Source organism: Melanostigma gelatinosum (genome assembly GCF_949748355.1).
Source record: "Melanostigma gelatinosum genome assembly, chromosome: 21".
NCBI classification, from domain to species: Eukaryota; Metazoa; Chordata; class Actinopteri; order Perciformes; family Zoarcidae; genus Melanostigma; species Melanostigma gelatinosum.
The window spans coordinates 2,831,294-2,854,162 of NC_136654.1; the positions used below are offsets into that span (position 1 = coordinate 2,831,294).

At 44.4% G+C, this 22,869-nt stretch overlaps 1 protein-coding gene across 4 annotated transcripts; it reads left to right on the forward strand.

Annotated features, from left to right (window-relative positions):
* The first annotated feature begins 7,996 nt into the window (after positions 1–7,996).
* On the forward strand, positions 7,997–21,612 carry sap30bp (SAP30 binding protein). 4 transcript variants are annotated; one of them, XM_079293066.1, is made up of 10 exons: positions 7,997–8,099; positions 8,592–8,728; positions 9,721–9,765; positions 13,202–13,241; positions 16,916–17,004; positions 17,921–18,012; positions 18,260–18,372; positions 18,470–18,528; positions 19,196–19,286; positions 20,902–21,612. In XM_079293066.1, exons 1-10 carry the CDS (start codon positions 8,006–8,008, stop codon positions 21,081–21,083), a joined length of 942 nt encoding a protein of 313 aa, XP_079149192.1. In that variant the 5' UTR covers positions 7,997–8,005; the 3' UTR covers positions 21,084–21,612. The 4 variants fall into 4 exon arrangements, with proteins under 4 accessions (XP_079149192.1, XP_079149193.1, XP_079149194.1 ...); XM_079293067.1 differs by having other exon boundaries at positions 20,905–21,612; XM_079293068.1 differs by having other exon boundaries at positions 8,592–8,701.
* The last annotated feature ends 1,257 nt before the right edge of the window (positions 21,613–22,869 follow it).

Here is a 22,869-nt window from a genome sequence, read left to right on the forward strand (position 1 = left end):
CAGTATGCTGCACATAAAATGCAGCGATGCTATGTGCACACGGCTCAATGAGGCTGTAACGGGTGTAGAGGGCACTCTGTGTCTGACAGTGTCGGGGGTCACAGGGTTAAAGTGCTATCATGTTACACACTGATTCTGCCTCAAACAAAGCCTGAACTCAACTGGCCTCCTCCATTCACAAGGCCTCCTCACATCCTATCACACGGGCGTCAACGATGCTAATCAGCCTATTGTTGCACACTGTGCTCCCTACTTACTCATAAACCATTGACCCAGCATTAATGTCAATGGCATCCCCACAACAAATCAGTCTTTTACTCTCCAGCATTTAGAATGGAGATTTACATTGATGATGAGCTAATGAGTCACGACTAATGGCTGTAGGCTCAAGCTCATACATCCAAACTGCCACTGCTACAAAGGACAGTTATAACACTTACAGGGTTATAACACTTACAAACGATGGTTTTGTATGAAGCTCATTCTTTAGCTGTAAGAAATTCTCTTCCGTCCAAAGATGAATGTGCTGATGAGTCAATGAGAAATGAGTGTGAAGAGCCCACACAGAGACAAGCAAAGATCTTCCAAAAAGACATCAACTACAATGAATTACTGAATGACAATCAACTGATTAAATCAGGACATTTGTGACATGATAAGTGTAACGCGGAGGTTGTCGCTTGAAGGGACAAACACACAGAGAAGTATCACCAATAAGCAGTATAAGTGTCCAATAAGATTAGCAGGTAGATCCCACCTGCTTACAGTACGTACAGGCTACATGACACAACACTGGCTGCTGTTCAAGCGGGAGCCGCCGGTGGAAAATGTCTTTGTCAAACAGGAGAAAAGTGGACAGAGTTCCAGGACTGTATGAACTACTTTACACGACAAGACCACATCTGTCCGAGACGCATAGCTTTAGTCTTAACTTCCATAGCAGGAACTCTGCAGAGTGTTCTGGTGAATTTTTGGGAAATGAGTAATAGCCATTTGTTGATGCATGGGATCAAGTTGGAAAGTCCAAATATCCTCTAATGCATGTGAACACCCACACAATTGACTTTCATCAAACCGCACAGCAGAAAGGCCGCTAGGACAGAAAACAAACAACTAAGAGAAAGGAGCAGCCTCATTGTTCTTTCCCTCATTCTCTGTGAGACCCTTTCCGTAGTGAAATAGACCCCCCCCCCCCTCCTTTGATTTACGTAGATGCAGGACTTGCGAGGGGCAAATCAGCGTTACCGTTACTGAACATGTATACTGTACAACTTCCCATGAGTGCACAGCTGAGGGAAACAACAGTGAGTCAGGAGCAAATGCAAACGTACTTGCTCCTGAAAAACAGTCAGCTGGAGGGAGACCAGATGGATGCACACCCACCCCCTACTCCTTTTAGAGGGAGCCTCGCCTCCACGGTGACTGAAGACAAAAAAAGGGGCCCTGGCACAGCTGGTCTTTGGCAAACTGAGAGAGAGAGAGAGAGAGACTGGACAGAGGGTGAGGGGGAGTGGGGGACAGCGTAAGCAGCAGTGAACGGCTGTGTTTTGGAAGTTGTTTGGAGGGAGGCTGGGAGGAGAGAGAGGGAGGGCGAAAAGAGGAGGAGGAGGAGGAGAGGGAGGAGGTACACAAACTCCCTGAGAACAGGAGTCAGTGAGTGGGGGAAAGTGAACAGGCACCGCAGGAGGAGCAGTTGCAGTCCTACATGCACGGCTGCTGGTCTGCTGAGAGAGTCAGATTACCTCCAAACACCCAGTGCTGGTCTCTCGGTCTGAACTGGATCAGAGCTAATTAGATGAGGAGGAGGCTGAGACCAGCAGGCAAAGAAACTTCAGAAAAGAATAACAACGAATGAGAAGAGGGGGAGGGTGAAAACAAGAAGAAGAAGTAGTGGTCTGTGAAACATCGTGGGGACGGTTTTGTGTATACAGCTGAGTTGGGTTCTCCATGCACAGAAGAGGTGACATGTGGAAACAGTGACGCTCTTATTAAAGTGAAGCACATTCACTTCAGAGGTAAGAGGCTGTTTTTTACTTCCATGTTGCTTGTCAATAAAGAGTCAGAGGTTGTTTTTTTTGCATACAAAGGCAGTTGTCATTTTCAGCAAGTAAAATAAAACATCTAAGTAGCTGAATTAAAACCAAGAGAAGATTGTTTCAGTGGCACACGCTTATTTACACCATCTTAAAGTTCAAGATTCAACACAAAGAAGTGAGTGTCTTCTTCATTACAGTAAGAGTTCTGCAGCATTCTTTTGGTCTGTATGTTCTCTGCTGATTGTGAAACTTGGTGTGGGAGTGCAGTAAAAAAGGACAAAGACCAGAGGAGATGATGGCAGAGCAGAGAGGGTCAGCAGCACAGGTCAGACATTCTTCAGGCTAACTCACAATCAGCATGAGAGGCTTCCAGAAAACCAAACACGAATGTACACACCCGTGAACAAATACACAACTATGTGTATGCATATATAGCTATTTTAATGCACTTTTGAGGAAACATTGGGATGTGATTTCTGGAAATCAAATTGAGCTTCAATAACGGTTTATCCAGTGGGCACAGTATTTCTGCACTATGTAGGTCATGTCAGGAAATGTAGATCTTCCTGTAAGAGCTGCAGACTCTTTCATCTACAAAAATGGTGACAGTGTGCCAACCACAAAAAACAACAACGACGAAAAACCCTCTGAAATCAATGAAAAGAAGCAGTCTGGTGTCTGGTAACAGACATAGCCGACGCTTCCTGAACAAATTGATAACGTCTAGATTCATTTAAATGAATTAAAATAATGTATTTCCGTTTAATAACAGTGTATTTAACACAAATAAATTAAGAGTACATAACACAACATGACGATTACCCATGTTGTTTGCATGTGCTGTATGTGTCTACTTCTAGTCTGTTGATTTATGTCAGGCTACTGTTACTCTCCTGCTCATATAGTGAGAAAGTAGTACTGCAGTAGCCTATAGTGTAGTGTAGTATAGTACAGTATTACTACAGGCTACATTAGCTAAACTAGCTACGCCTTAGTGAAAGTACTCCATCCTATTGAACTGTTGCCTAGCAACGCCAGGAATTCTGAGGTACAGTAACTAACGTTATTTTTCCTGATGTTAAAAAAATAGACTGTTAATTAAGCAACGACTGATACTTTTTTAACTTTAATTACATATGTGTCCAGCGGTATAATACCCGCTTTGCTTCGGGCGAACAAGACGTAGCGTTAATGTTAACTTTATTTGAACTTTAACGTCATATCAAGCTAGGTTAGCCTCGGCTAACACTCATTTAACGTTACTTAACCGAGCGTAACGTTAATTGTTTCCCCTCGCCGTTATTTGTAACTCAGAACGTGCTATTTTGACGGACCCCCATCTTGGTAAGTTAGTTTTCTCTTCCACAACACAACGTTGGTTAAATGAGGCAGTAACAGTAAGCTGGCATAAATACAATCACGATAACAAACTCCTGCTAGTTAGCGTTAGTTAATAGTAACTTCCATTGATTCTGGTGGAGTTCACTCAACTGGGTTTGTTCAATCACAAAGTAAAATTACTTAATTGGTAATTTAGGTATTATTATAATGATTTTGATACATTAATAGAGGATGATAGCTCTTACTAAAACAAGATATAGTTTATATTCACAAACATACTGTCGGTTACCGCTGCCATTCCCTAAAGATGTATCAGAAGTCAGGGTGGACTATCTGTGTTTTTTAGGTGCTGCAGGTTCTATGGAAATGTTGTAAAACAATCAGCATAAAAGGCCTAAAATGAGGCATTAGATGCTCTTTGTGTGTTATGCAGTTTTCTGGCCAGTCTGCAAACTTGAAACCCTTTTTTACCATCTTCACTTCTTCTGTAGTCACTGCTCTCTTCCTTTGTAGGCCAGTAGAGTATGACTTAGTACAGTGTGCATTGTAGAGTGCACCGTATTGGTTTGACCATTACTCCTTTATTTGAAGTTAAAGGTAATGTGTAAAAAAGATATAAAAAAATGAATGCATGAAACACTTGACTTATTTGGCAAACCAGTCCCTGTGTCCATTCAGCTCAAAGTCGACCCTCTGATGACTGGATGTCTTCAAGGTCCTGTTGCCATTTTCACAGCCCTGTGATATATCTCGTATCTGGTGCGCTGCAGCCCGTCTAGCATCCGCCTGTGGGATCTCACCCACACACAGCTGCTCCACTGATGATGACAGGCCTGAGTCTTGAAATGCCAGTCCTGAAATAGCCCGCCCTGCATATAATTACACTGAACATGCAGGACGGTGACTCCCGTGTGTGGATACAAATGTAACCAGCCTGGAGCAGGGAATCACATACACTGTGGGTACATGGTGTAGCCACACACACCTCCGTCCCACCTAAGTTAATCAGTAGACGAATTAGGGGTGCTGATATATAATGAGGGGGTACTCACAAAAGCACATAGAGTATTTGGGGATGAAGGGCATATGTGCTTACCAGGCTTGAGGGGTAATTGCTGGGTGGAAGGATAAAATTGCAGGAGCGAAGGGTGGAGCTGTGGATGAAAATAACATCTTCATTTCTACATTCGGACCATCTTTTCTCAAGCAAGCGGGCCCTCTGTGTCTTTCAGGTGCGGCTGTGCTAGTTCTGTGAAGACCTGAGGCTTTTTGTCATATCTGCTCGTGGGACCTGCATCTGGGAGTCAGCATGGCGGAGGTGAAAGAGGAGGTGCTGGATATTCTTCAGAAGGTGTGGATCAAACTGCAGGGGCTCCCACAGGCCAGTTATCTGGAGCTGGGCGCCTTCCTTGTGATCATCCTGTTTGTTGGTGAGTTTTTGTCTAATTAGCTGAAGTATATGACAAAGATGCATTCACTGATGTTCAAAGAAAGAAGCTAAAATATTTGAGGGGGACTGCAGGGTCACTTGATATTTCTCTGTGGGTTCGTCACTACAGGTGACCCCCTATTCACATTACATTACTCCTGTCTCCCCTCTCAGCCACGTTCCTGTTCTTGATCGTGTTGTCCTGCGCCCAATGCTTCTGCTGTGGAAAGCTAAAACAACCTGCCACCAGAGTACAGCCTGTCTTAGGATGAGACAGAGAGCGGACTCCCCAAGTAAATTCAACCTCCATCCTTTTTCCCATCCCACGCACACAGTTACACAACGGGGAATGCTCTTTTATAGAGTAGTTGAATTCCTTGGAGGAGGAGGATGGGGGGGACATGATGTTTCCAGCAACCCGGGATAAAGACTTGGATCCTCATCCAGAGAGCCATGCCACTATAAATCAGCAGATTCATCTCAGGCCTTTCCCCAACAACAAAAAAACTTTCAAGGGAATTAGAAAAACAACATGCAGAGACATTCCAACTTGTGTAGTATAGAAACTTGCCAGTGAAAAAAAGACAGAGCGCCCTCTGGTGGCCAAGTGAAGGGCTTTCCTCAATGTGCCAATTGAAAATATGACCCGTTCATTGTTTGACATACAACCGTTACAGATGTGTTCTTGTTATATAACATAGTTGTTGTGTTTTTTTTGTGTTTTTATTAACTGAGGCATTGCAATATTGCATTTGTGGATGCAACTGAAATGTAAAAAAATGTTCAATATATATTAAAAAAACAAATATACGGACTAGTTTCTTATTACACGATCAAATGTACAGATTGAACTATCTAAGCATGGTTTGCATGACTTTATTCCAATAACTGCTTCTACTTTGCTTCAAGATAAGCGTTGCTCTAAATCCCACCAGTAAAACACTGCACTTCTGTGTGCATACCTTATCACCAGTCAATATTTTGAGTAAACATTAACCAGGAGCTGCTGTTTTTACTTTGCCCTGCCCACACAAAGGCACTGAAGGTGTCAGCAGAGTCGGAGCCATTGGAGTTTCACAGAATGCCTCTGCGGTGCACAAACTGGTAGTAAACTGTAATGTTTGGGACAGTTCCAGGGCTGCCAGTGGATCGGAGCCGTAGCTGAAACCACCTGTTCTCACACACAGTATATTCAGCCACTGTTAGGAGTCACCGAGCCGTGAGAGGACCACTTAGCGGGACATGGCCGTGGAGAGGTGAGTTCCTGAACAGGAACGTGTTGGGTGACAATGGTGGTTACCTTCAGCAGATTTCTGTGGCGCATGCCGATCAAAACATGTCAGCTTTTGAAAGGCTTTAGAGCTCAGACATTTTAATCAGCAGCATGTAATGCGGGTTATATGAAAGCATTGTTAGTGGCAGCTGATGGTATCCAACAACATTACCTCATCAGTCGAACGTCCAGATTCTCCATTTGAGCTTGTATTTTGATTTTCCCGGCGCAGTGTTTCAGAGCAGCAGACACCCACAGGGTGGCCTGAGGACTGGGTGGAATGGTTCCTGCACCGGCTGCGTCAGGAGCCCTGGGCCCTGGGCGGTGCTGCGGTCATAGGAGTGTTTGTGCTCGGAACTCTGTCTCTGGTCGTCTTCGCTCTGATTTACGGATGCTGCTGCGGCCAACAGGGAGAGAACCAGAAGAAGAAGCAGAAGAAGAAGAAGGATGGGGTGATCTAGACGCTTGTGAAGAGAACTGACTCATACTGTTAAATGATCATCGACCTGATGTAGAATTTGTCAAAATATACCTGTCCACGCTTTTGAGATGTGGTGGAAGTGGGACCCATTTCTCTGCTGTTTTTCCATTTCTGTATTTGTGCCGGGTGACGCCATAAAGAGAGTGGGACCTCATCGTTGTGATGAAATCTTCCGTCATTAAATTTCACATGAACTTAAATGTGTTGTCAGTTAGCTTCATGAACTCTTCAGCCAACAGGCTTCAGTATTATGTAGCAGCTCCAAACCATGGCAGGAAGTGATGTCTCATAATGGTACAGATTTGACTAAATTATATGAAACATGATACTTTCCTATCGGCCCACAGTAACATAACTTTTTGTTGAATGTATTTTTCAAATAGAATTCACTGTTTGACTTGTAGCACTTGATATTAATTTACTCATAACCATTGTACAAAATAAGTGATTGTTTCATATTTTATTTTAGATTTGCCTATGTAATAAATACTTGAACATAGGACAACCTTCAGAAACTTTAGAAAAAAACTCTTTTAAAATATAAAAAATAGGGACAGCAAACTGCAAAGCGTGCACCCTTCAAAAACATATTTTTAAATATTTGTTACTTTAGTGATATTTAAAAAAGAACCAGAGAAAGCTGCATGTGAGTTGGTGCCGGGAAAAGTTCAACAACCTGCCACATCACAAACATATACGGAAATTAGATCAACTGACAAAGAACCAGGCGACCCTGAAAGAAAAACAAAAAGGAAATTTGTGTAGTCTTGGGAGTCTTAGTGTTCCGACATCTTTGAGCTGGATGGAAAATTAAAAAGCATGAACAATCCATACACATGACATGTATATGTGTCACATTTTCATTATTAAGCTGACATACAACTGCATAGTATCTTAATTACTCAAAATATAAGTAGACTGAAAATAGCAACTATATTTTAGTTTGGGCAGCCAAAAGCGGATGCCCGGTTGCCAGCCTGCCAACTACTTTTAATAGTTAATGTTGACACCTGCAGAAAATAATGCTAATTTTAATATTAATAATCATAATATGAAAGTTGTGAGCGCATGTTTTCCGATTAAGCTGATTCAGAGGAGCTTTGGAGCTTCAAAAGTAGAAGTAGTTTATTGTCTTGTGTACTCTTTCAAGGGTGGGGGTCAAAGCATTTTCCTATTTGGTTTGTTTCTGTTGGCTAATTGCAGTGTTTTGGCTTCATAGGAGCAATTTATGGTCTAAAATGGAATATTTAAATGTTGCTCATTTATCAACAATATTCACAGTATTCCCCTTGTTAAGTTAAGCCACAGACTGTAGGTTTTTAGCGTCGCCAAATAAACATGAGGACTACATCTCCCGGTGCTACACCGTCTCTTACGTGGTACAATGTGACTGACGTAATTACTCTGCGACCGGGGGTTTATGCGACGCATAAGGCGACACGGCAATGGCGAGCGGTAAAAAGAGCGCTCTGCTTTCCTCTTTAGCAGACTATGGAGACGATTCAGAGCCTGACTCTGACCCCGAATCAGAAGAGACAGGTACATTATAACACATGTAATAGTTCCGTTGGTCCTATGTGGCTGTAAAACGCTGTCTATGTTGCTGTGGGAGTCTTATGTGGTCATGTGCTAGCTAACGTTAGCTTGTAGCTAACAGTGAACGTAGCTAGTTTACAGACAAAGTGTCGAATATATTCAAGATGTGTTTGTGAAATAAAACCCGTTAACCTACGAAGTTAAATAATACAAAGTTATTTCAACAGGGTGGTGTTGGTTTTGTTTTGGTCTTGTTGATGTTATTACCTGGCACATAACATAGAAAAAACGTGAGGCGCTCAACAACAGAGGTCTTTTGTTTTCCTGTAAAGCTACTGGTTTCACTTCTTAGCTCTAAGGCTAACAGAAGAGTGTAATGTTATGATGTGTTCGTACTAGATTTATTATATTTGGCAATGAATTGTAGTTAGTGATCTGACATGTTTTCTGTGTGGTGACACTTTTGCCTCCCTGTCTCTTGCTCTCCATCACCAGAGGCTCGTGGGAGTGGCCTGGTGTACAGCTATGGGGACGATGACCTGAACCGAACGGAGGGTGCGGAAGTGAAGGTGTCCGCAGATGAAGACAGCCGAGAGAGCCACTCGGTCAGTACCGGAGCTCAAAACATGTTTGTGAGTTGACCATTCAGTTGGATTCCACTGGTGTTTGGGTGAACGTATTAACTGGGTGTAGTGGTAGAGAATCTGATGCTTTTTGACATGGTCATTGTGAGGGGGTCTATTGTTGCACACTTGAGTCTTCACTGAACTTTGGGAGGAATGAAAAACTTGAGAGGATCGCACCAATGCTGTTTGGTTTTGTTATTAACACATCATATTCAAGATCAGACGTGTTGCACAGAATGTGTAATCATCAACTTGCAACATGTCTGTAATCGTGTCGAGTGAAGGGGATCTTGTCACATCACCCCCCTTGATGTGAAACACAGCTAGTACTAGTACTGCAAAGTATTTTGAAAATGAATCAGAATGGATTTTTTTGCCCACGATAATCTTAGTTGTAAATATCTGTTATTACACAAAACCAGGGCTGTACTGTGTTTACAATCAAGGTTATTTTGTTCAACATTAAGATTTAGATGTATTATTACATTTATTAATCCATCAGAGTTGACTCTCTAACACAAACATCACAACAGAATTCAATTCAACTTGGAAACTAATATCTTTTGAATGTTCCTACATTGAAGTGCAACCACAATTGCACTCGAGGTCTAGTTATTGTTTTTGATATTAATTAAATTAATACAAAAAAATTAAATCAAGTAATCATTTAAGTCTAGCTAAAACACCAAACATTCATTTTTAATGACATCTTGGAAATTACACAGACGGTGACTAATATGACAGAGGACCTACATTTCATATCATATTTACTTATAGATTGTAACTCTCGCAATCCAAATAAACAATTGTGTCTTTTGTGAAAATACTTAAAGGCATCAAACACCCAAAATGTACCTTTGTAGTACTAGAATTAGTATATATAGACAGTTTTTCAGTCTGTTGCTGGGTGTCATCCGGTCTGTGCTGCCCCCCCCCCCCCCAGTCTGCTCTGATCCCCTTTTGATCCTTGTTAACCTTCTGCATTTTTGTTTTTATAGGAAATGGACGACTCCGACGAGGGGAGGGACGCAGAGGACGTTGAGGTATTTGAACACCCGCCTGGTGTGGGATTTGTGAAAGGATCCCATTTGTTTCTTGACTAACCAAAACGGGATGGCACATTTAAAGCTGTGCTATGAAGGAGCATGCTCACCAGGTGGTGCTGTGGGCTTAAGTATGTCAGATGAACCGAAACCTCCTCTGAAGTGAAGGGCTCATGGACTTGAACCTGCACACCATACTAACCCCACCCTGTGTGTGTGTGTGTGTGTGTGTGTGTGTGTGTGTGTGTGTGTGTGTGTGTGTGTGTGTGTGTGTGTGTGTGTGTGTGTGTGTGTGTGTGTGTGTGTGTGTGTGTGTGTGTGTGTGTGCGGTAAAGCCATGTGCGCTTCCTGCATGCACTGTTTGGTGCAGGTCAGTGAGGTGAGAGTGAGTCACAAACCCAACAAGCGGAAACAATACAAGTCAGAAGACGTCTACCGGCACTCTGTGTGAGGCTTTGCTTGATTATAATCTGATAAGCTGCGGGTCCGGGAGAGTTTTGTCTCTTCATTATGCCGCCGAGATAACAGCGCTGGCAATGCACAGATTTTGTGATATTGTAATTGTGACGCCGTGTGTCATGATGTGATTTCCCAACAGGACTGGATGTGGAGCTTTATTCTCATGAAAGAGAAACAACAGTTCAAGGGAAGTAATGGAAGCGATGTGGTGTAATTTGAAAAAAATTATATTCAATAATTGAATTACTAGATTTTTATTCAGCCCACAGGTTGACTGACACGCGTGGTGTGTATTGTAGCCCGGGCTTGGCGATATGGCAAAAATCTCCCATCTATTTTATGCCACTGATGTATAATAGCTTAATAATGCAAGTTTACCCTGAGAGCAGTGACTCGTTTCTAAGAATATTCAGACATTGGAATGTGAAATAATCTAAAGAAATTAAACCGAAAGCAAATAAATCCACACAACCAAAACAATTAATGAAATGGACTCCATGGCTTTGTTCATGAAGATGCCCGAGTGTTGTAACGGGAGGGGAACCCTGCTGTTTATTCTGGCAGCATGCCGGCTAAGATGTCTGTGACATTCTTATGTCAACGCAATGGGCAATATCGAGGTCAGCAAAAGTGATCACGGTCCGATCCATATATCGTATGATAAGTCTAAAACGTAATTATCGTGACAGGCCCAATAATAATATCTTGATCTATGATTTCATTTGCAGCCTGTAGCAGCAGAATAACACGATGATGTTTAGCTTTGGCTCAGATTCCGATGTATTGGTTGACATTCTGTCCTCCCGCTGTATTTTCTCATCTATGTTATCTATTGGCTCTGAACGGCAGTTGGTGTGTTGATGCCGTTCTGGCTAACTGCAGATAAGAAGGTCACCTCACAATACTTTGATCTCCTTTAACCAGAGCCAATGGAATCTCATGAAATCTCTGAAATGTGTCTGTGGCCCTCTGCCCGGTTCCTTTGGAGAAGAGCTTTGCTGCTCATGCATTATTTATGGGCTGTTGGAATGGTTTCTGTTTGCTTGGTGAAAACACTTACGTTGATGGAATTGTCTGTGATCTCAGGGCTCTTTGTGAAGTGTTTGTCTTTTCGATGTAGTTGGGCAGCAGGCCATCATAGTGGGCACTAGGGAGGTCTCCCTTTAACCTGAGCTTCAGAGCTCCTGTGTCCATTGCCAAGTGTCGGACCACACCTTTGATCCAGAGTGAAACAGCTGTTTGATGGACTGGAATGATGTTTCTGTTAGACGTTCACGATCCGAAGTAGACGATCAATTCTGATCACCGACTTTTCCCCGAGCACCACCAGCAGTTTTACATTGTTGTTTCAGAGTGAGATATCTTGACAGCTCTTGGATGGATTGCTAAGGAATCCGATGTTAAATCTTTCTAGAATATAACTTTAAGGATCCCTTAACTTTTGGTATAGCGCTGTCATGCCGAGTATACGACCAAATGACTACATAACTGACCGTAACTTTACTACGTGTTTAATGCTGCTGAAGCTGGTAAATATGACATCAGCATGTTGTCCCCGTGGGCGTGTTAGCATGACTTTGTTAGCATTGAACTCGAAGCTGTAAAATCATCTCGTTTGAGCAAGACGGGTGTTTATCCTGGATAAAAGTCATGACCAACTGAGCTACCATTATTTATTTATTTAATAGAAAATAAAAGGAAGCATGTGTGAGGTTCTACGTCTGCAGCCGTCTACTCGTCATGTAGCACCCACTGACTAAGACTAGGATGCTCTTATAGTTCTGTAATTAGGGAATAAACGGTAATTCGGTGTCATAGCATGTTTAAAGGGGTACCGTTTGTTTCCCATAAAGCATCATTCATTAGACCCTCACGCCTATTAAATGCCGGCTGCTTTTAACATCCAATACAATGGCAGGAAAGCGGCAAGAAAGCGATCTGTTGTAACTTTCTGTTCGTGCTTCCTTTGAGTGGTTTCAATAAAAGATTATAACCTTGATTAGTGTTATTTATTTGTATGGGGTCTTCTCAGCTCCAGTGTACAATCAAAGCTTCTGGTCTGAATAAAGATTTCATTTCATTTTTGAAATGTTGATGTCAACAATTAGGCACTCAGAAGAACAGCGGAACTCATTTGTTGTCACTGCCATCGACCGCGAACATATTCAGATGAAGTTGTGCAGTTTACAGGGAAGCGAGTCGATGCTCTTAACTGATCCCTGACATGGGTCGGTGTTGGTTAAGACTAAGTTTAAATTCTTTAGGTTTATAGCTTAACGTGACCTCTTGACCCTCCTTCAGCTGTGGATCAGTGAACTGAAGAGTATCTTATTGGCTCGTTCTCAAACAGCAGGTGACATTTTTTATTTAATTTTTTGGTTTGGATTTCTGCCAGCGTGCTCCGCTGTCTTTCTCTCCTCGTCGTCCTCCTCGTGTTGTTCAGGACAATTCTTCAATGTGCCCGTGCGGTTGCTAAGTGACGACATGATGCCCGTGAATACCAGCCCTGTTCCTTTGTGCTGAACCTGTGTTTTGCCCACAGAGCTGGCACAACAGGCGGCATATTTCTGCTGTACAAGACTCCTCCTGCTGCTGCTGCTGCTGCCGAGCTCAGGCATTCACTGGAAGCTGCCTACATTTACTCTTCTGGTTTCTATTACTTCTTAGAAACTGTTCACCTTTCGGTTTCCATTCGGTGCCGTCTATTGCATTTAGCATCTGTGATTTGTAGGACTCGGGTACTTATGGAATGAGCTTTTGTTTCCAGTTCCACATCTTTCACAAGAACGGCCAGTTCACCTCACCAACCCACTTGTAATCCACCACTATATCCAAGCTGGGAACATGGTTTGATAATCTCTTCCACTGGTGCTGTTGATGATCACAATCTCCCTTTTCAAAGGAGATTTAAACACCCCATGTATCTCTGTTTCTCTCTTCTTTCCCTCTCTTCACTCTTCTTCTTTTCTTTTTACAGATCCCAGAAGTAGAAAGGAAGGACCCCAACGAGCTAGTTGGTGAGTTCATACACACACACACAAAAACACATGCATACATTTGGGACGTTTTGCCGTTTGACGTGAATTCGCGCCATCGCGAATTCACGTCACTCCAGTCTCATCGAGTCTGTGCATAGACTTTGTATGTAATCTACTCGCACGAATAATTCGCGCCGCGTTTGGTGTGAACGCACCTGGCTCAACCTTTATTAATATGAAGATGGGCAGGTCTTGAGAAGTCTCTCCGAAAAAAGGCCTCAGAAGGTATTACAAGTCTTTAAGTATGATATATATATAATGTTAAAACAAGTGTTAGTATTGCCTCTTGCCTGCCATAGGCAGTAATGTAAAGCCCGGGATACATGTGGCGTCTTTTACCGTCCTGGTAAAATACGAGGCCACATTAAAGGGTGCAGAGGCAGGTTGCTCCTGATGTTGCTTAGCTGATCGTACAGTTGAGGCCATGCGTTCATTGCCCGCTTCACAGGAATACAGACATGTGTCCGGCCCCGACGGTATCACATGTTCGTGTGTCTGATTGTGGGCTGTCAGGAGGTGTTACACACCAATTAACTAAATAATACTAAAATGTATTATTTCAGTGGATTGTGAAGGCAGCATTAAACCGGTAGCAAACACTGTTACAACTGCTAGCTGCTTTCCCGGGGTCACATTCACTTCATGAATTCTATGATTAAGAATTATTGCTGCTGGAAAGTTCTGTGCAATGTGACATAATAATAAATAATTCAAGGCCCCATTGGCCCTACTGATTTTCCATCATACTTCATTATATTTTGCGAGTATCATCCTGAAACCTTCGCATTCTATTTGGTAATAAAAAAGTCTTGAACAGTCCTAAATTTAACTTTGTACGCCCTGCAGAAACATTGTATTCATTTGCAGCAGAAAATAGTCCCAATAAATGCCCTGTTTACTCTTGTTTTAGTGAAGTTTACAGTGTTTACAGTGCCCAGCTGTTTTAGGAAATGACTGCGCCTTTAGTCATTGATGACAATAAGAACCACACAGAATGACGCCCGCTTCTGGATCGGTGTGCATGTGTAATAAAACGGACGCAGTGCACGGCGTAAGAACCAGACTTTTACATTTTATTGTGCCAGTTGGGTGTTGGTGCACTAAACGCATGAATCACTAACTAGACCCGGGTGAGTTATCAAAGCCTCTTTGTCCACTGACTGACAGGTGGGTTATGACCCACGGTTGGTGAGTAATGGCTGACCTGTACAGGTGTGTTCAGTGGGCATCAGATCAGACAGGATATGAGTGATACAGGGAGCAGCTTTTCACACACCGGTCCGAGAAACACCACGAACGGCCCACACTGCTGTTTATACGAGCCCGGAGCTAGATGCACAGATTACACCACGCTGCACTCATCCTCATCCGTCATGTCACTGCAAAATAACACCAGACAACTAAACATGTAACGATGTGTTGCAATGAGGGTGGAGACCTGATTAGAATAATCAAAATAATATGATGCTGATTGAACCCCATCGAGAAATGGTTTTATTTTGAAAGGGAATGCCTGAATTAATCCAAGTAGGAGATGATTAATGCAACTAGTTTGTTCCAAAACTGCACAAAAGGGGAGATTGTCACAGCTTTTTGCATTCTTGAGCGCTGCTGTTGTGGTCTAAAAGTGTACTTTGGTAAGAAGCCTTCCTCTCGGACTCCCGACAGGCGAGTAGCCGAGTGAACTTGGTGGCTTCTGCCCACGGATCATCGCCACTTCCACTCCTCCGGTTTGTTGCAGCCATAAAAAGAAGTCTCGTAGGAAAAGGGGAAACGCTCCGGAGCAATTTTTAGCTTTCAAACGGCCACCATTGGCTGTGACTCCCGGCCCTGACACGTCACATTTCAGCAGCGCAGCTTGGCTGCTCTGTGTCGTCTGTTGGTAAATGTCACAGTGGGTCACAGTGGGTCTGGCAAAAGGCCTCCCGTCAGCAGGCTGAAGACGGCTCTTTGTCCGTTCACTGAAGACATTGTCCGTCTGTCCCAAAAGAGCCCTCGGGGCACAGGCTGTGACTTTCTGTCAGTTTTTTAGTTTTTTTCCGTGAGGACAGATGGCGATTCTGTTGCAGGGACATAATCTTTTCTCTGTCTGTTTATTGCTCAGTGTCTCCACGTCCTTCCTGACAGCTCTGCTGTTACACGAGGATGTTCCTCTCACACTGATCCGAATTATAAACGGGGATGTTTATCGCACGCGCTGTGGTTTATTCACACTTCCTTTGCTGCTGGGGAGGCCCCAGAGTTTATTCTGGTGTTTAAATTAGAGTTTGTCCAAGAAGGCTCTAAAATGATCCACTAAATCCCCCCGATGTCTAGAGCAGATTAGCGGGCTTCAACAATGCTGAGCCCCCTGTTGCAGCTACAGTGTGTAATTGTCTGTGAGAGTTAGCTGAAATACCAAGCTCACGCCTAATGCCTCTGACTCACCAGACGTGCCTTGTCAAGCTTTTTATCGTTGGAGGCCGCAGTATATTCTGTGCTTTAAAATATGGGTTCTTTAAACTACTTAGATGCACGGAACCATTTATTTTGCTGTCAAAAAACGTGTGCGAACCCACATACATGCATGCATACCGAAGGGAGGACTGCTGGGAAGAGAGCGCCGGTGTGGGACGGCGCCCCTGAGGACCAGCAGTGTTTATGTCAGCGGGCAGATTGTAGCCAGCACAGAGAGACGGCCGGCAGCACAGCTGCTGAAGAACGTGTTGGACTGAACCATGTCGGCTACGTAAAAAAAAGAAAAGAAATTGTCCGTCAACCGTAGCAAAAGTGCCAACGCAGTTCAGAGACATTGTCAGTGGGTAGAGCTGGGTCACTTTTGAAATTTTAACCATGTCTTTCGTTATCAGTATTGTTCATCCCCAAACAAGAAAAGAAAACCTTCTGGACACTTCACAGCTCAGCTTGCTGATGATACTCCACTTAAAGTGTAAGAGTACGTGACTGGAATGTTCCTCTTGTGTTTTTCATGAGAACGTGTTCAGCAAGGCTAAAAGACAGAAAATGCTCTACTTGCGGCAAGTTTCGACTTGTTGACGATCCGCGCAGAACATCAGCAGGGCCAAGCTCCTGCGTTAACACACACACACACACACACACTCAGCACGCAGCTTGCAGCACTTACTCCGAGCGTGATTGATGGCTGCTGAACGACGGTGAAGACTCTGTGTCTGATTGGGATGTATGGTGACACTGAAGAATGCCTGGCCCGCAGTCAGAGAAAGCGGAGTGAGGCAAGTCGAGCAGGGAGAGCAAAACAAGAGACTGGTCCAGAGGGGAGGAGGGAGGGGCGCCTCCCTTCTCCTCACAAGCCCAAACAACTGCCACTCCCTGGCCACGAACGTTCACTCCTCACACCCTGCCCTAAAAGAACCACTGACACACACACAGGATTATAATGATCACCAAGGATGCTCAGGAGTTCCTCAAGCAGTGTTTGCTTATCGCACAGTGAAAACCCTTGTTTGATTACCTTGACTTTGCTCTCCAGTGCACATCCCCCCCCCCCCAAACCTTCTGTTAATTCAAACACTGAAACACTTTCACTTTGTTTCAGCACAACAACGGCTTCTTATTCGGCGCGTGGAGGGGAAAGCCGCCGAGGTGAGAACGCACAAGTGCTCATGTTTTGTGTTTCTGTCTCTTCTTGCCAGCTCTGTTCTCGGAGAAGGTGAGGAACATGTCGCCCAACGAGATCCGGATCCCCCCCGAGCCCCCTGGACGCTGCTCGAGCCAACTACAGGTAGACACGCCTCCACTTGAGCACACTGCACTGCCGTCTCCTGCGAGCGGCTTTTTATATCTACCACTAAAGGCCACAGTTGTGTCTGCTAATCAGACCAGAGGAGAGAGGGCGTGTGAATGTAGCCGGGGTTTTGTGGGTTTTCACTGTGAGCTTGCTGGAATAGTCCCCGTGCACAGTGTTGTGTTTTAACATGTCTGGAGGCTTGTTGTGTGTGCTGGAGAAACACTTTGCAGTTAGTCAATTTATACTTCCGAAGGGTCAAAGGTCGCCCAGCGCTGCTCTCTTTCGGTGCGTCTCGCTGCAGCCACGCTTGTTCTCCTCCCGAGGAGCGGAGGCAGGTCAGGACACACTGCTGACTTAGTAAGCGCACAGCTCGGCAAGATCCCCGCCGGGGCCGACACTCCCCCGCCTATCAGATGAGCAACTAATGATTCACCTTCACCTGAACAGCCTGGATATCGCTGGCACGGAGGAACGGAGGCATGCTTCGAATAGGTTTCTTGTCCTCATGTGGTTTAAAATGTAATTTATCATACAGCCGATCAGAAAACGCTCATTATGGAAGACAATGGCGAAGCAGTAATAAGCGTCTCCTTTGAGCAGCATTCCTGTCTTCCATCTTGTTCCATGTCGGGCCTCAGTTATCACTGTTGGTGCCCCGGCCACACCTGCCAGCTCCTTGTGGCTCAGTGGAACGTGGTTGTCAAATATTTCCCCAAAGGTATCAGAAACCTTCCACACACTAGCTCCATTCACGCTGACCCTCGCTCCAGCTCGAGCTGATCACATCTAGTTTTGTTTATCCGGTGACACTGACACTGGTAGAGTGTGCAGGAAGCTGTTGATGACGACCCGCTGTCTGCTCACGTCCTTTGCTGATTTGTTGCTTTGTTTTTTGTTTTTTTTGCAACAGGACAAGATCCACAAGCTGTACGAGAGGAAGCTCCATGGAGACTTTGACACAAACAACCACATCCAGAAAAAGAAAGAATTTAGAAACCCGAGGTACGCAGCTCAGCTGAAGTACACGCATACACACACACACCCAAACCAACACACACACACCCAAACCAACACACACACACACACATCCAAACCAAGACACAGACACACACACGGAATGATACGTACACGTGATGCCAGAAACACTTTCTGGTGTAAACACTTAACAAGCTCCCTCATTGTCTCCACCTGCAACACAACAATGCACCACAAAGTGTCTGATCAGCTTTTGTCTTTGTTTGTGTTTTAGCATTTACGAGAAGCTCATCCAGTTCTGCAGCATAGATGAACTGGGAACGAACTACCCGAAAGACATGTTTGATCCTCACGGCTGGTCAGAGGACTCTTACTACGAAGCTCTAGGTGAGCTGCTTTTACTTTTACTTCTTTCTCGCAGCGCCGTGTGAACACAACTCGACAAACAAGCGTGCGTGTGTGTGTGTGTGTCTTATCCTTCCAGCCAAAGCCCAGAAAGTGGAGATGGACAAACTGGAGAAAGCCAAGAAGGAGCGGACCAAGGTGAGTCTGACTATCAGAACAAAACAAAAAAATAGCTGTCGGATCTCTTCTCTGTTGCGTCACGGGCAAGTCTCCACCAGCTGCACTTAATTCCTACCCAACGTCCTCCATCAGACACACGCAGAAAACTGCATTGCCAAGTTCTTCTCTCGTCGCTGCAGCTCAGGCCCAACCCGGTACAGCTTCACAGCCGAGCCGTGCCCGTGCCTGTTTTTCAGTTTTTCTGTACGAATGCACTTCCAAAAAAACACCTGAGTGTGTCTTTCTTTGCCTGCTATTTTTGCTTGATGGTAGTTACGCTGAATAATCACTCCGAGGTGATGCACTCTGCTACGATCAGCAGCATCATTCCAGCACCTGCGCCTTAGTTTAGAAACTGGACTCGAAGGAACATGTACCCTACAGGAGCTGCTTTATTGTGCAGGCTACACGAGGAGGGAGATTTTGGTGTGAGGATGACACGGAGACGGAGGGAATGAGTCATTTCACCCCCCCACCCCCCCCCCCCCCCCACCCCTCGTTTGCACACGGTGTCGCTGATGATGTGCCCCTTGAGTTGACAAGCAGCAATAGGTTGTCGTTGTTGGTTAAAACAAAACAAAACTGTCACACATCCAGCAGCGCCAGTAATTAAATCAGCGGCCTAACGTTCTGTGCGTTTTCACAGATTGAGTTTGTCACAGGGACTAAGAAGGGCACCAACCCCTCCAGCACAGCAGCCTCCACCACCAGCAGCACCGCCACCACCACGGCCTCAGGTAAACATCCGCCATGACCGCAGCGCCTCGCGGATTATGCTCCTTCCAGAAGTGCACCGTGCTACATAAACGTCCCGGCGATTGTGTCACACGACCAAGTGGTTTTTAAGATCTGTCGGCAAAACTATTCGGAACAAAATGAGCTTCGTCTGCCGTTTTCGTGGCTTCCTCTTGAATGAGTGACAATCTGGCACTTGTTTTCATGAAGGCCGACGCCCAGAAACATCCCGCACACAGCAAAATAAGAAAATACAGGCAGGGTGCAGGCACTTCTAGTGGGTCTTGAGTGATGATTAACAGCGATTATTTTTGTATGAGTTTATACTTCTTTCTTTTTTGAAGGAAAATTATATTCTGCCTTAATGCCAAGGCTATTTGATATTTTGTATAATTTATACAAATATCACTTGTGCATTGCACAATAATCCTGTCACGATTAAATAGTCTTTGTGCAACGTTTAGGGAACACAGACCTATGTTTGAATGCCAGAAAGCAATTACTCATACGGAAAGATGAAGTCATGTTACTTAAGGCCCTGTGGAGTTAAGTTGGTTTTATTAAATAATAATAATAATAGTTGTACATTGTTTCACAGCATGTTTGCTAGCTAGCAGTCTTATTCACGCTGCCTTGGTTGGTGCATTGCTACGTTTCTTACCCCTATTGACCCTTCGCTGATCTCCGTTCCCCCCCGCTACCGCTCCGTCAAGCTCTCAGCGCTACCATGGAGCCCACACTGTCACGAACTGCACTCCCTGAATATATATATATATATATATATATATCTATATCTCATTCATGAAAAAACAACAAAGCAATTTTGGAGAGAAGCAGACAGAAGGGTGAACAATATGTGTTTGAAGGATATATCCATGATGTCAAACACATTCATCAGCAAATCAAGTTAAAACGATAAAGATAGGCGCTAAAGCTACAGATCACCGTGTAAAAGTGAACCTCCACATCACCTGGAGATCCAGACAGAAAACAACGGAATTAAGGAACAACACTGTTTCTGTAATGGATCTTATTTCACTGTTACAATCATTATAAAGCTAAAGCTGCATGTGTAGACATTCAGTATACCATCAGTAGCTAGCATAGCGTAGAAGTGCTAACGCTAGTTAAAGATGTGCTAACGTACTCAGCTAATGTTAGCTCCACAGGTGTTTACTTGGAGGCGTAACGTTTTAGAAACTTCCAAACTGTCCGGGTAACGAGTATCACTATTACACGACGTTAAGCAGCAGAAAATCTGAGGCCGGTGCATGAGTCTATGGAGCAGAGCCGGATAGATGTCGGACCCCGGTTTGAGCTGGCCGATATTACGCTATGATTGGCCAATCTGTGTTCGAGGGGCGGGACTTAGCGAAGGGTCAATTCCGCTACCGTCAGCGGAGTAGTGTGGAAGCTGACGTCGGGACGGACTCGCGCATGTCTGCACAAACTACACTAAACACACTGCTCCATAGCGCTGCTAGTGGTCAAAACTCCACTGGGTACCTTTACCTGAAGCGACACCGGGCCTTTCCTCGGCATCGTGCCGTGCAGCTCGTCCTGTGCAGCTGGCGGTTTTAAATCCTGAGCTCACGTCCCCGTGTTTCCTCTCCTCAGCAGAGGCCCAGAAGAGGAAAAGCAAGTGGGACTCTGCAATCCCTGTGACCCTGGCCCAGCCCGCCCTCATCACCACCACGGCGACCCTGCCTGCCGTCGTCTCCGTGACGACCACCGCCAGCGGCACCAAGACCACGGTCATCTCTGCGGTGGGCACCATCCTAAAGAAGGCAAAGCAGTGATCTGTCTGTGTTTGTGTTAGTCTATAAGAGTGACAGGAAGCTGCAAGGCCTGTGTTGTCCTGCGCTCATTACGTATGTGGAAGGAAGCGGAGAGAGAGCTCAAATGAACTCGTGGACTCTTACAACCAACTTCCAAATCCCCTCTGTTACACGTGGACTGATCTAAAGACGTCACTGCCGTCTATCTCTGGGATTGTATCTGCACTGTTGCCTCATGAAGCCAAATTTGCAGTTTGCTGAAAATACTCAATAGATCCTCTGAAAACCTGAACGTGTGGTGCATGCAGATCTCATGCTTATAAAACATTCATTATGTATTTTCTATATGTGTTTGCATAAGAAGGTCCCAAACAGACCTGGTAGAAATATCTGTAAACGTGTCCATAGGTTTGCTGCAGTAGTTCGATATGTGCATCAGCTTTTTTTCCCATCATTGGCAAATTGACCGACTATAAAGTAAGATATTTTTTACACTTGTACATATGTATTGATGATAAGAGGAATAAATTGATCAGATGTTGTCTTTTCAGTTGGATTATTGTCTGTTTTTCTTGTCATCTCTGACTGTTTTCCGACCAGCACACTGAAGTGACTTTATCTGAAAGGTGAAGTGCATGGAACCGCTATTCAGGCCAGATGAGGACCTAAAAGCTTCTGTTGTTTCACCGTTCTAGCTAAGCTTTACACGGGATGAAGACTGAAGAATCTCTGGCTCTCAAAAACACACACACACACCGTTTGTCTTTCCTCTCAGGGAATGCATGTGTGCACCAGGTGCTCTTCCTCACCTCAGTCTCCACATCTGGGGGGGGGGGGGGGGCAGTAAGAGGCCAGAGTACCTCTGAAGCACAGCTTTTCCCACTTGATTTTTTCATGACCTTTTCACTCTGTAAGATAGGGAATGTGGGTGCAGTCTTTTGACTAAACACCAAAAAAAATATGCAAAGATGTGCTCAAATTGTTTGCTTGCCCATGTTGTTGTTTCTTAGCATGTTTCTGCAGAGCCCGGAATTCAAATACAGCACTGAGAAAAATGCAGTGTCTCTTCAACACACCGTCTGGTATGTTATGGTTAGATGACAGCCACATTTGCAGAATGAAGACTCTCCCAGCTGGATTGATTCAGGAGAGAAAATACAACCTGTGGACGGTTCCCTCACAGGAATTACATTTGTGGTTGATTATTGAAAGTTAATCATGACGCACATGCATAGAATTGCCTTCCTCACAAACTACTACATTTAAAAAAGTAACTTTTATAGTGAACTGGTGTTTGTTCTCAATGTATTAACACCTGGCTGGTTGCATTAATGTGGAGTTCTGAAAGTATTCACGATAAATACATTCATGATGATTGAGACACTACTGCATATAATTATGTATGCTGTTCATGCTTTAATTCAGGTGTTTTGTATTTTTAAGCCACTTTCTAAAAATGTATCGGCAAATTTCCTTTTTCTCCACAAAGTGAAGTGGATTAGTTCCACAAGTGAAGTGGATTAGTTCCAGTATAAATATGATATCTTTACACCATGAGGTACCATAGAGAGTGTAAACTCAATGCTGTGTGCAACAGATACACAGGATGTCCTTGAAGGAATGCTGTCGGGATGATTCACCGTTATGAAATCCGCAACACTGCGTTTGTGTCTTATGTTCCTGTGAGCGCGCGCACACCTTGCAGGTGAGCCCGCGAGACACACCCAATTGTACAATTTGTACTGAACAGGTCTCAACGTTCCCCTCAACCAGCTCTCCATCCACCCGCTGTCGTCACGCAGATTTG